Source organism: Sander lucioperca, chromosome 14, assembly GCF_008315115.2.
Source record: "Sander lucioperca isolate FBNREF2018 chromosome 14, SLUC_FBN_1.2, whole genome shotgun sequence".
NCBI lineage: Eukaryota > Metazoa > Chordata > Actinopteri > Perciformes > Percidae > Sander > Sander lucioperca.
This window is the reverse complement of record NC_050186.1, coordinates 6,656,173-6,670,925: the sequence shown is the minus strand read 5'-3', so window position 1 is coordinate 6,670,925 and position 14,753 is coordinate 6,656,173. Positions and strand designations below refer to the sequence as shown.

The 14,753-nt window shown below is 40.5% G+C and overlaps 1 protein-coding gene across 1 annotated transcript; it reads left to right on the top strand.

The window, feature by feature from the left end:
* Positions 1-3,168: 3,168 nt before the first annotated feature.
* LOC116040049 (diamine acetyltransferase 1-like) lies at positions 3,169-12,938 on the top strand. The gene is made up of 6 exons (XM_031285280.2): positions 3,169-3,437; positions 5,043-5,094; positions 5,846-5,926; positions 8,560-8,661; positions 8,785-8,825; positions 12,446-12,938. The coding sequence occupies exons 1-6, from the start codon at positions 3,375-3,377 to the stop codon at positions 12,620-12,622; spliced, it is 516 nt and encodes a 171-aa protein (XP_031141140.1). The 5' UTR covers positions 3,169-3,374; the 3' UTR covers positions 12,623-12,938.
* The last annotated feature ends 1,815 nt before the right edge of the window (positions 12,939-14,753 follow it).

Genomic DNA, 14,753 nt, shown 5'->3' with positions numbered 1-14,753 from the left:
GGCCCTCCTCACATGAGGGCCCTGGGTACTCAGTAGAGCTTAGATCGGCCCAAAAAATCAAGCCCGACCCTACCCAAGCCCGAGCACGTTGCGTCCGAGCCCGGCCCGACACATTAACTGTAATTATGAGGCCGAGCCCTATTTAAACCCGACAATTTTTTAATACGTGGGCCGTTATAACTGACGTTCTCAACTACAATTCAGAGTTGTTTGAACTGCAGAAATCTGTTTAGAATAATACAACAAGGACGAAGCTGTAAACTGCTGTTAGTTTAGAATGGAACGGATCGCAAATGGATCCAGAATGAAGAAACGTAAAAAAAAAAGGAAACAATGAACAACATATTGTTGTCACTGCCCACGACTTGTTTAAACTGCTTCCATACCTCCGACTTTCCTCCACACTTGCTCAAAGGTAATTCTCCTGTTTTTCTTTTTTTCTTTACATCTTCAAGCTCCCGGTGTGATGCGTGCGAGAGGAGGAGACTCCGCGCATGAAGTGCTGCATTTTGTAACTGCAGCCTAACTTTTGTACACATTTGTTACTTTTATATAGCCTATATATATATTTATAATATGTCTGATTATGGCATAGCTTTCTCCCTGTCACTGCCCGATGTGAGTCGAGTGCAGATGTGAGTCGCGCATGCTCAGATTAAAACTGTTTACGGCATAACGTGTCATACTGAAATTTGTGAAATCTATAAAATAATAAACGTTTCTCTTTACATACAATAACAGAAGATGGTAATCATTTCAAAAACGTTGTAGCTATCTATGACTGTTTGGTTGCTAACGTTAGCTCAAAATGCCATTCAAGTGACAGCCTTTGTTGTATTTGATTGCTAACTTTTAGCTAGCAGTCATTTCAAAAACGTTTTGGCTATCTATGACTGTTTGATTGCTAACGTTAGCTCAAAACGGCATTAAGTGACAGCCTTTATTGTGTTTGATTGCTAACTTGTAGCCAGCAGCAGCAGTCATTTCAAAAACGTTTTAGCTATCTATGATTGTTTGATTGCTAACGTTAGCTCATAGACTGTGCGTTAGCTCAAAATGCCGTTAGCATCTTGTAGGCTACTTGTCGCAAAGTGACGCATGCGCGACTCACATCTGCACTCGACTCACATCGGGCAGTGACACCCCCACCCAAATAGGATAATAAGGTAATGGATAAAAAAAAAAAAAATTGCAAGATCAAGGGTCCGGCCCGGGCCCGGCCTGGCCTGAGGATGTGGCGGAAAATAACGGCCCGAGCCCGACCCGAGGTCCGGTCTGGCTCGGGCTCGGGCCGAGAATCTAAACTCTAGTACTCAGTCCCCTTTTTCCCCCTAGTCCGACGCCCCTGTTCAGGCTGGCGGCATTTGAAAAATGTCATATAAACGGTTTGCAAGATTGAATGTTTACACTAATGGGGAAAGTAGGCTACTTAAAAAAGTACCTACTTTCTGCAGCAGTTCCAACACCACTATCCTAAATGTTCTCTCTGAAATGTTATGCAGCCTAAATGGGGAATGTAAGCATCACTGTAGGCCTACAGCAATGCTAACTAAAAAGCTCAAATGTTAATTCAATTCAATTCAATTTTATTTATAGTATGAAATGATAACAAGAGTTATCTCAAGACACTTTACAGATATATAGTAGTTCTAGACCACACTCAAAGACCCAATAATTCCAGTAATTCCCCCAAGAGCAAGCATTTAGTGCAACAGTGGCGAGGAAAAAGTAGTTGTAGTAGTTCATGGCATAGCAGGGCACTGCAGGGCGTAGCAGGACATAACAGGGCGTAGCAGGGCACTGCAGGGCATAGCAGGGCATAGCAGGACATAACAGGGCACTGCAGGGCATAGCAGGGCATAGCAGGACATAACAGGGCGTAGCAGGGCATAACAGGGCGTAGCAGGGCACTGCAGGGCATAGCAGGGCATAGCAGGACATAACAGGGCGTAGCAGGGCATAACAGGGCGTAGCAGGGCATAGCAGGGCATAACAGGGCGTAGCAGTTAAAAAAAAAAGAACTGTTATTCATTTCCATATACATTTTTTTTTCTAAAGCCACAAGGAGCCACTGGAAAGGGGCTAAGCAGCTAAGAGCTGTTGGAGTACCACTTTAAGTGTGGGGCTTGCATGTTTACCAGCATTGCTCAGGGTTGTAACAGTGATATATAGCCTAACCTCAGTTAACCTGACCTCTGTGAGTGGTGGAAAATTCCACTTGTGTTACTAGTATGGTTGATATGTAACTGATTATATACTGTTACAGGGTTTTAATACACTTTAAAGTATATGCAGTAGTGTTTTCAGTCCAGCATAGAACCTTCTGCAATACTTATTTTGCTGCTAACTTTTTTACAGCTCAAGTCAAGTAAACATGCAAAACTTAAGTACAAATTTAAGATACTTGTACTTTACTTCAGTTATTTATTTTCATGCCACTTTCTACTTCTACTCCACTACAATGCACAGTAGGTTTACACATACAAGGAATTTGCCTTGGTGTTTTGATGCAATAACGCGACAGTCAAGAAACATAAATAATATAGGACAACTGACAATAAAAATATGAGAAAATAACATTATAAAATAAAGAGCTGGACAGTTATGTGCAGGGATGTGCAAAATATTAAGCAGGGAATGTGCAAAACTTCACAGTAACACGAATATCAGAGAATATGTGCAACTCGAAGGAACCAATTCTGTGAAAAACATTTCAGACACATAGTGAAAAAAATGATCCAGAGAAACAATAATATGACTTTAAATAAATAGCAAACTAATAAGTGCTAATAACAAAACATGTACGTAGAAGGGGATGAATAAACAATTATATAAAATTACAATAAGAGACAAAACAAAATACATTACTCTTCCAAAAGTTCCCGGTATAGTATGACAGTTTTGTTGCTTTTTTTAATTCCTTGAATTCACTTTAAAAAGCTTTGCAATTCGGGGTAACATTTGTTGTTTAGCATTCATGTAATGTAAACCCTGCTAGATAAAACCACGCCCATCAATGTGACAGAAGGAAAACAGACGTTAAAGTAAAAATTCCGTGTGCCCCGATTGGCTGAGAAAAGGTCAGAGAGGGTGCCGCTGATTGGTCAGAAATGTGAGAGCTGTGGGAAGGGACCAACCGCGTTCCAGCACGAACCGGGTATAAAGAGCGCGAGGTAAACAAAGGAGACTTCAGATGAACGGCAGCGACCCAGCCGAGGGTGATAACTACTGGATGATCTTGTCTCAACAAACGCGTCCGGACCAGAGGCTGACTGTGGGGAAAAGGCCACTCTGAAGCGAATGAAGAAACTTCTAATCTTTCACTTCACATACAGAGGACTTCTAACGAGAGGAAAAAAGAGTAAAAGAAGAAAATGGACTATAAATTACGAAAAGCTGAACCCAGGGACGTGTCTGATATATTACGACTGGTGAAGGTAGGCCGAGAACCACAACTGCGGTCATTAAAATGATATTATTTCCATTAACTGTCTTGTAACACGACATATAAAGTCAGGCGACGCCTTATACGTGATGAATCACCCGTCTGTTGGTGACAAAGTGGTCGGTGGAAAATGTCCGGTGGATGTCCGAGTGTGAGATTAGTGTGTCGGTGGTCTTTGTGTACAAGCCAGGCGAGTCATATCCGGTTTAAGTGCCGGTTTTCCAAATATGGTCATATGGTCTTACCTTCAGCTTATGTTCTTACCAAGGTTGATGCTAAGGAACCGTTATTACCGTTATATAACTACAGATCTTAAGCGAATAGCGCAACTAAATTAAGGCCGTAACTAATCAGTATTACCACGATCGTTTCGAGTAATCCAGTCTGTAAAATATCAGAAAAAATACCCTTCACACTCACAAGATGACTCCTTTTTAAATCCATTGTTTAGTTCGACCAACAGTCCAAAAGCAAATATATTCAATTAAAATTGTCTGAACAAGAGAAAAGCAGGAAATAATCATATTTAAGAAGCTGGGGGCAGTTCATTGTTTGCATTTTTATCGTCTATAAATTGCCTGCAAAGAACAATCCGTTATCAAATGAAATGTTTTGTCAATTGGAGTGGGATTGATGAATCAACCAAGCCGATATATGGATCTAAAGGTATCCGCATATATGTCAGCTGATGAGTAGCTGTATGCGGATATCACTACAGGTTTAGTGGCTCAACAACTATGAATCTTCCTGTTGAAGCATCCGTAACTAAGCAGTTAATGAACGCTAAATAATATGGCTGGGCATTATATCGATATTGATATAGGAGGCTACATATCGTCTTAAATTTTGAATGTCGTAATATCCTGATATGACATAAGTGTTGTCTTTTCCTGGTTTTAAAGGCTGCATTAATTCAATTGTATTTATAGTATCAAATCATAACAACAGTTATCTCAGGACACTTAAAGTAGGTCTAGACCACACTCTATAATTTACAAAGACCCAACAATTCCAGTAATTCCGTCCCTTAAAACTTCAAAACTGTGAATTTGTGAACATGATCAAGGAGCATTACACCAACAATGATGCAATTTTCTGAACACACCAGACTGTTCTAGCTGTTCCATTATTTGCCTTTACCCACATATAGTTATTATATCAACATAATTGATTTCATCGTGTGCATATTTTGTGAAAAGCACCAAATGTCAACCCTACAATATCGCTTCGATATCGAGGTATTTCTTCAAAAATATTGGGATATTTGAGTTTCTCCATATCGCCCAGCTCTACTAGATAACACTGCTTATAAATATTAAAAGGAAGTTTAAATAACAGGGTCGTCATTCTATGGTTTGTCCACCAGGAAGCACTGAAAAGTTTATTCCCCAAGTGTAAAATGTCCCTCTCTGTACATATTGTTACAGTTCTTTCAAAAGCAGTTTCAAGGGTTGTTTATGTTATGTATTTATATCGAATAATGAAGGTTGGATCTGATGTTTTAAACTCTCAAATACAGATTTGTTTCGGCTAAAGAAACTCCGTTTTATTTGGGTGCATCAACCAATCAGAACATGTTTCCTTCTTTTGTTCCCAGGAGCTCGCCAAATACGAAGAGATGGAGCACCAGGTGACACTGACTGAAAAAGGTGAGTTCATTTTCAACATATCTTCTTAAATGTAACTTTTTTTTAAAAGTATTTGCATAAAACTGATCCCCTTGCGTTTTCATATCTAAATGTCCAGAACACTACGTTTTCTAGAGCGACAATTTAGGGCAGTGGTGGCATAACGGTTATAGAATCGAGCTTGTGACCGGGAGGTCATCGGTTCAATCCCCAGACCGACAGGATAAAATCTGGTTGGGGAAAGTGAAAGAGCAGCGTTTGTCTCCCTCATCACCACCACTGAGGTGCCCTTGAGCAAGGCTCTTAACCCCCAACCGCTCCAGTGGAGCTGCTCAGTGGCAGCAGATCAGACTGTGGTCGTACTGGGCAGCTTCCAGGTATGAATGTGGAACTGTGTGAATGTGATCAGGGCGTTCCTGCAAAAGAGAGGCTTCCTCTCAGTGAACCCTCCCTGAATAAATAAAGGTTTAATAATTAAAAATAAAAAAAAATGACGCTGAAATGTTGATGTTGGCTTTTTGAAAGTCCTCCAAAATCTCTTTTGAAAACCAACCTTATGTTTTCAAAGTCTTACGTTATATACAGTATGATTAATATAGTAAATAAATGTCTGAAATGCAATTTTATAATATCGCTTTTGGACTAGGAGTTGAGTCAAACATTGTTTGGACGCGCCAGTGCGTCATTCGTCCTCGGAGGATCAATCTGTCTAAATACACATAATGTGAAGAATTCTTTGTATTGTGCTTAAAGGTTTTTTTTTTTCCTGCAGAACTCCTTGAGGATGGATTTGGTGACACCCCGTTTTACCATTGCATCATCGCTGAAATCCAAGGAGAGACCAGCAGTGACGGTAAGAGCCAGCACACCTCCTCCTCCTCCTCCTCAAAAACAAAATGGACACAACTCTCAGGAGTCACCTCAGGTTACCTCACTGGGAAACCGTTCAAGAGCAAGTGACTCAAACACGTTACCAGATTACGTGACTGGCACGTTGTTCATGAATTATAGTTGTAAGTCTTTAAGCCTCCTTGTTGTCCTCGGGTCAAAGTTGACCCATTTTCATAAAGTTTCTATATCAGAAATTTGGGATTCTTTCAACCAAATTGTCAAAAACAAATAGCGTGGATGGTTCCATACAACACTCTTCACATGTAAAAAAACATGATCAGTTCACTACTTGCATTGAATCTGGGTGTTTTATTCAGTTTTACAGCATTTGGAGAAAAAAAAATTGTTAGGAAAAAGCTTTTATAAAGTAGGGGGGAAAACACGAGGAGAGAAATTACAAAAACTTCTGAAAAGTGTCGAAAAATAAGACTTAAAGTTTTTTTTTAATTTAAATTTTGACCCAGAAAAACAAAAAGTTGCACGGTCGACGGGAAAGACAACACAGGGGTTAAGTATCCAGCGTATAGTGAAGTTTAAGTTTTCAACTTAACCATTTGAATTCAATTAGGGATGCACCGATCTGACTTTTTCAGTCCCGATACCGATGCCTGGGCTTTGTGTATCTGTCGATACTGATCCGATACCGTTGTTGAATTAATAATACACTGTATACCTTCCACCATGTGGAAGAGACTAAAGGCACCAGACTTTCCTAACTAAGACAAAATAACATAGATGGAATGTATTGAATTCTTATTTATTTGTACACTCAACTCTTCCAGCATGCGACGCACGTGAGACAGAGGGGAAAAAAACTAACAAAACTGGATCGGCCCGTGGATCTGTTCATTTTTCCGATCTCCGATCCAGCTATTTTCGGGACCGATATCCGATCTTAATACTGGATCGCTGCACGCCTAAATTCAATGTATGATAAAGGGCACAAAATAAACTGGGACATGCAGTTATTGTAATTTAGAAAAGGATGAAACATGAGTTTAGGGCGGCAGCTAACGATTACGTTCATAGTGGATAAGTGTGTGGAGAATTTTCTTGATATAATATATATAAAAATAATTAAAACAACCACCAATATTATCAGAAACATAAGCCAGTAAAACTTTAAAGTCGCTCAGTGGACAGAAAGCTGTTGCAGTTCATTCCAATAGCAAAGGTGTAAACGTAACGTATTATGATTCTTCTCCACTGTTAAATGTTAAATGTCTTATTTAAAGGCATATGTAGTGCTTATATACTATCTGGATATCATTCTGTATGTTTCTACAGCTTCTAAGGCTGCCGCAAACAATTCAATTCATTATCAGTTAATGGATTAGTTGTCGAGTCTCTAAAATGTCAGAAAATGGAGAAGAATGAGGATCAGTGTTTCCCAAAAAGCCCAAGATGATGTCCTCAAATGTCTTGTCCACAACTCAAAGATATTCAGTTTACTGTCACAGAGGAGAGAAGAAACCAGAACAATATTCACATTTAGCAAGCTGACATCAGAGTTTCTTTAATGATCTCACCTCCCAGAGTAACACGTCTAAGTTTGATCTTATGGCGGTGTTGCTTCCGCCAACTGCACAGATCGGCGGTGTTAACCTAAACACCATACGGCCTGCACTGCTTCCTGTTTTTGTAAAACAACTACAGATAAACATCGAAACTGCCGCCCGTTGGAGCCCGGCTGCAGGTGCTCGCTCTTTTCTGTAAACCAGCTCAGATTCCGATCTCATGTTTGCATGCTTGGTGTGAAATGTATGAAGCTACATTCTCTTATCTCACTTGAGTATTTTAAAAGGTTGTACTTAAGAAAAGCATTCACAGGTATGATTGCAAAAACATAAGTGTGAAAATGTAAGTTTGTGTGCTATATATGATTTTTTTCCTTTTTTTTTTTTACACATCTCTCTTGGAAAAAGAGATCCAGATCTCAATGAGACTACCTGTTTAAATGGTTAAAAAAATATTTCTTCCCATTACAGATCCTTGTTAAAAGCCAGACAATTATTCTTTTACTTCACAACTCTGCTCAGTGTTAACAGGCGGATGTTCTTGACAAAACACAAAGCAGAAGTAAAGCAAAAAAAACTTTTTTTTTGTGTATATACGTAACTTTCTACCTTGAGCACATTCTCAGTAATCACACAAGACTTTGTCTGGTGGGGGAACTCACACCAAAGCCACACAAGAAGTAGGCTAAAGAGGAAGGGGATGGATTTTAAAAAAACTTTATAAGTTAGGTGTGGTTGTAGGGCTGCAACTAACGATTATTTTAGTTGTTTGGTCTATAAAATGGTAAAATATGAGGATCCGTGTTTCCCAAAAGTCCAAGATGACGTCCTCAAATGTCTTGTTTTGTCCACAACTCAAAGATCTTCAGTTTACTGTCACAGAGGAGAGAAGAAACTAGAAGATAGTCACATTTAACAAGCTTTTTTTCATAAAAAATGATTTCAAAATAGTTGGTGGTTAATCTATGAATTGTTGAATCTTTGCAGCTCTGTATGAAAGTATAATAAAACAATATAAATGTATAATAGTACATGCAGCAGCGGGATACTCAACCGTTTCCTCACTGTGTCTCTGCAGATCCGAAGGTGGTCGGTTTTGTCATGTACTACTTCACTTATGACCCCTGGGTCGGCAAACAGCTCTACCTGGAGGAGTTCTACGTGATGGATCAGTACAGAGGTAAAACACACACACACACACACACACACACACACACACACACACACACACACAGTTCATCTAGTCCAGTCCACCTCTTTAATGAGCTGCTTCTTGAATGACTTCTCTCTTTTCTCTTCCCAGGACTGGGCATCGGTTCGGAGCTCCTGCGCCACATCAGTGATGTGAGTATGTTTCACAAAGCAAAGTTCGGCGTTAGAACAGAGTGAATAACAAAATGGGGCCGCTGTTCGCCCGATTCCAGACCTTTGAGTCGCTGCTCTCATCAAAACTACGTTCCTGTAACTACTTGGTCGGAAAGAGGCTCTTTCCGACCAAGTAGTTACAGGAACGTAGTTATAGGAACAGTCCATTTCTAAACAGTTCTACTAACTACTCTCCCCCAAAACCGGTTTTCCCATTTGCATTCACACTGGCCAAGTGGCCATAGGAACTGACCTTTTGTTATTATAACACAGCCATCTAACCACCACTATGCTGAAAAGGGAAAAGTGAAAAGCCTCTGCCCTGAAGTAGGAGCTGAAAGAGTTACAGGAACTGCGGCCAAGAGGGACTTAATAATTCCCAAATTGGTCCAGTCGGAACAGGAAAAAAAAAAAGGCTTCTAGGAACGTTATGTTCTAGGAACTGCAAAAATCCCTCCAGTTGGAAAGCGGTTCAGCACTTCTCGTGGTAGTGTTTTTGGAGCTTGGGCCGTACTACGGTAGAGACTGAAAGTCATAACTTGGCCTCACTTTTTAAAATCTGTCTGTTGTGAATAGGTTTGGGCATCGAGAACCGGTTCCAACTTGGAATTGTTTTCATTTCTTTTGGAAGATTTGGTTTCAAATCCGATCATCTGTTCCAAATTTAACATGCGCAGGTTTTGGTAGCAGCCAGGCACTCGTCGTGTTGCAGCCGTGGAGCACAGTAAGCGGCGCTCTAGTGTGGCTTTATTTTACGTTGAAGAAAACCTGGTAAAACTGTAAATGTCCATTGAATCAAAATACAACTTTCCTCTAATTTGTGAAATAAGCATGTGACTACAAACACCCAATACCTAATGCTGCAAATAGATTACATCTTAAAATCTAGATAGAAATAATGACAAATCGCAATATTTTCTAGGGGTGGGGGAAGAAATCGATACGGCATAGTATCGCGATATTTTTCGTGGCAATACTTTATCGATCCACAGACGCCAAGAATCGATCTTTTATTATATATGTGTTGGTCAGTTTGTCGGTTTTCTTTTGGAGACATCATTTGAAATTGGGGAAACTTTGAAGTTGGGGGGGGGAAAGGTAATAAATTGCAATATATCGCAATATGTTTAAAATCGCAATAATATTGTATTGTGACATAAGTATCGTGATGATATCGTATCGTGAGACCTCTGGTGATTCCCACCCCTAATATTTTCCTGTATCGATACACAGACGCCGAGTATGGATCTATTATTATATACGTGTTTGTCTGCTTGACAATCCCATTTTGCAGCAATAAAATTGAAGTGAGATGAAGAAACGGAGAAATTTATCTTTTTAGATCAAACAGATGTTAACGTTTCCTTTTGGGGACATCATTTGAAATTGGGGAAAAATTTGAAGTTGGGGGGGAAAAAAGGTAATAAATTGCAATATATTGCAATATGTTTAAAATCGCAGTAGTATCGTGAGTAGGGTTGGGTACCGTTTGGATTTTTATGATTCCGATGCCGAACCGGTACTTTTAGAACGATTCCGATTCCTAAACCGATTCGTGAAAAACTGAAACATGACATCAAAGATGTGATATGTTTACTAGCGATCACGTGCAGTGAATGGTTAATATGCTTTTACGTCCGTTTTGGTGAGCCCAGAGGGAAAATATGGCATTTTAAAAGTAGCCTACATTTACGGTAGCTAGCTAACGGTAGACTACAGAGAAAGTGTGATATTTTTACGTCAGTTTCGGAGCGACCGAGGGAAAATATTTCAGTCGACACATGAACCGAAATGAGGAGCCGAAATTTGCGTTCTAATCCGGTCCGATTCCTACCAGTTGCGTAGAAACCGGTTCCATAGTGGAACCAGGTTTCGGTACCCAACCCTAAGGTTTCGGTACCCAACCCTAATCGTGAGGCCTCTGATTCCCACCCCTTCATGTGACCCGTTTCAACTCCACCCCTCAAAGAATAGAAATGGAGAATCGATAACAACCCGAATTGGAATCAGAAATGTTCAGAGATGGCAAAAGTACTCACTTCCCGTACTCAAGCAGAAGTACAGATACTTGTGTTAAAAAATACTCTGGTAAAAGTAGAAGTACTGATTTAACTTATTTACTCAACTAAAAGTAACAAAGTACAGGCTTGGAAATTTACTTAAAGTATAAAAGTAAAAGTAGCTTTGCGAATGACAACCATTTTTTTTATGCAAAGCTACCTGGACCACACAAATGTTACTAGAGCGCAAGCTGAGAAACTTCAGTGGACATGGAGAAAAGGCTCTTTATATGCCATTGCCTACATTTTAAATGGATGTCTGCCAATATGCCTAAAACATCACATATATGATTATTGTGACAGAGACTGGGACTCCAGGTTAATAAGATTCTGACTGAGTAGCTATTTATGAATTCAGTTGTGATTCTGTGAGAATTCACAGATCCAGTTTCTCTTTTTTTAATCTTCCCCTTAACATTTAAAGGAATCTACATGTACGGGTGTGTGCTCAAATATGGCTTCTGGAAAGAAAATAAAGGATAAAATATGAATTACTAAACGGACATTAATTAAGAAGTTCCCCATACTTTAAGAGTTGCGCAGCACATTGGCCAGGAGTCATTCTTGATGCCTACTATCTCAAACATCTCTCTCAGATAAGGCCAAGGATGTCTTGCTGCTTGTCTGCCGATTTCTTCATTTTCAATCATGTCGCCATCCATACTATGTGCTAACGTTACCACCATCAAGCCGCAATGATTTGCCGTGAATGAATGCAGAATGCCGCCGAATCTGTCAAGTCGTCTTGTAGTGGTGGGTCAAGTGCAACGTACAGTATATTCCCATCCAATTAGATTAATGTGGTATTGATGACGCGAAAATAACGGTAACTCCAGTGAAATTATTTGAAACTTGTTAGTGAGGACTAGATTAGGACTGTATTTAAATCTGATTCTGGTTTCCAACTTCGCCCCAGGTGTGTCTGTTAAAACACGGACGGAGACAACTTCTCTCTTTTGATGCTTTATTAAGATCAAGCAACGTGCAACCTAGGTAACAGGTGAAGAACACAAACAACAAAATCACTAGCTAACTTACTTTAAATTTGCAAGAACTATAGACCAATACAACAACAGGCTTAAATGAACTGACAACATAAGTTATACGACTTACAGTTCTTAAGGACGCACACACACTATCTCAACTAATTATCCTCCGGACAGCTAGTCTCTTTTTCTTTTTGCTCCGTGTGCCGCGCGCGCCCGCTCGCGGTGAGGTGCGTGTCTGTGCTATTCTCCGTCATGACGACCTCTTGTACAAAACTAAAGTAACGAGCCAATTTTGTAAAATGTAAGGAGTAGAAAGTACCGATATTCATGTTAAAATGTAAGGAGTAAAAGTAAAAAGTCGCCACAAAAAAATATAGTAAAGTAAAAATATCAGAACAATCTACTTGAGTACAGTAACGAAGTATTTGTACTTCGTTACTTCCCATCTCTGGAAATGTTAAAATCTAAACCATGCTCAAACTTACTAGTGAATTCCTAAACTTTTTAATGGAAGTACAAAAATTGACTGTGACTCTGGTCTGTCTTCCAGCTGGCGATGAAGACGCGCTGCACCGGCATGATGTTCGTGGTCGCGGAGAACAACGAGCCGTCCGTCCAGTTCTACAAGCGGCGCGGCGCCGAGGACCTCTCTCAGGAGGAGGGCTGGAGGCTCTTCAGGTTCGACAAGAACAGCCTGGTCAAGATGAGCACTCCGGCCGAGGAGTGAAGGCGGTCCGGCTCGCACCAGAGGAGCGGGAGACACGAGAGTCCGAGCTGGGGCGGAGAGTTTGGCTGCTTTTTCTGACGAGTCATTTAATTGAATCTGATTTTGTCGCCACTGTGAGCTCTCGTGTGCGAGGGTACGCGGTGGCGGCGCTGCAGCAGCCTGCTCAGGAATCAAGTCGGCCTCTCTGCGTCTCCTCTCCAGTCAGACGAACAAGTTCAGCTTTTCAAAAAGGGGAAATTGTGTATCACAGTAATATGTTTCTGCATGTAGTTCACAAACTTTGTAAGCTTTTTTTAAATTTTTCTGTTTTTTTGCTAAAAGAGTGCTGCAGTGACGACGAATATTTGTCGACTTAAGTTAGCATCGCCCTGGATCCCTCGACGAAACCGCCATCTTTCTTTTTCTTTGGGTTAGTACAGAAAACAAAGCTCAGTGGCAAACAAAAGTTTGATACTTACACGTTTAGTTCAGCAAAATCTTCACAAAGGACTATTCGAGCGCAAATGGAATTGCCTGAAGTAAACGATTGGCTTTAAACAAACATCACAATCGCATGACTACAACTTTACCACCACTAAGCTCCCAACTTCTCATTTGATTTTGTGTACTTTTACAGGAGCCTTAAGCTCCCAACTTCTCATTTGATTTTGTGTACTTTTACAGGAGCCTTAAGCTCCCAACTTCTCATTTGATTTTGTGTACTTTTACAGGAGCCTTAAGCTCCCAACTTCTCATTTGATTTTGTGTACTTTTACAGGAGCCTTAAGCTCCCAACTTCTCATTTGATTTTGTGTACTTTTACAGGAGCCTTAAGCTCCCAACTTCTCATTTGATTTTGTGTACTTTTACAGGAGCCTTAAAGGTGCTCTAAGTGATGTCACGTGGTTTTTTTTAGGCTACATTTCGTTGTCAAATACAGCAAACATCTCCTCACTATCTGCTAGCCAGTCCCTCCAGAAAAAACGTGATTATGCGATCGCATAATTCAATGCATAATCAGCATTTTTTCAAATACGCTGCACTTTCGGCACATAAATTGCCGATTTCCGCGCAAAATATGCAGGGCTCGCATGATTTCATAATCCCCGCATTTTCGTTGCAAAAAAGTCACATATATCTTAGCAGAAAGTTGAACAATGTTGCGTTTACTTCACACAAGAACAGCCATTTCTCCCCGTTGCCATGGGAACGTTATGAAGTGACGTAATTACGTGACGTGAACATCATCGAAAAGCTGCAAACCCCGCGATGAAGCCACGATGAAACCGCAGTTTTTGCAAGTTCCCGCAATTTCATCGCATAAAATTGCATAAATATCCCACATATTCCATCGCATTTTTTAAGAAAACGTGACGCATAATCAAGGATCTTTGCCCGCAACAATCACAAAAAAACTCTGCATTTTTCTGGAAGGACTGGCTAGCTGCCTGTCCCCTGAACACACTGTAAAAAAAAAAAAAAAACGCGGTCTCTGCAGACAGCCCAGGGTCCACAAACGGGAACAAAAACAAACTGTGCCTACCTGCACCACCAAACATAAGTGTTCCAGCCAATAACCAACCAGAAGGATTTTTGGGGTTGGGGGGTTAGTGCGTGGAAGGGAGGGGGAGGGGGATGAGGAGGAGGGAGGGGCGAGCTAGCCTCCGTTTTGTTTGACAATACTTCGAACATCAACAAGAAGCGCCGTCACCCAACATCGCTTAGAGCACCTTTAAATAGTCTGCAGGAGCATGAGAGTAAACACGAGGCTGTGAAGGCGGACTAGTGAGTAGACGGGTTTCCGTGATGCCGTTTTAATGTCCCAACAACCTCTGTATTATGATTTAGCCAGTCTTACTAAGACACGTAACGGCTTCAGGATCTCAATAAAGCTTGTGTTAACCACAGACTTTATTTCAGACATCTAACCAAAAACCCACTGACTTTGAGACGAGGGGACTGGAAGAGCAACAACTCATCTCCAGGTTTTAGGACTCGGTCCTGCAGCACTCTGAAATCATTGGTTTAATTTTAACCTTTCGTTATTTGTTTGTATTTGATGTGTCGGAAGAGTTAATATGACTTAAGTTTGCAATAAAACTAACTTATCACACATTTCATAGTGGTCTCATCTTTTGGCACACTATAGACC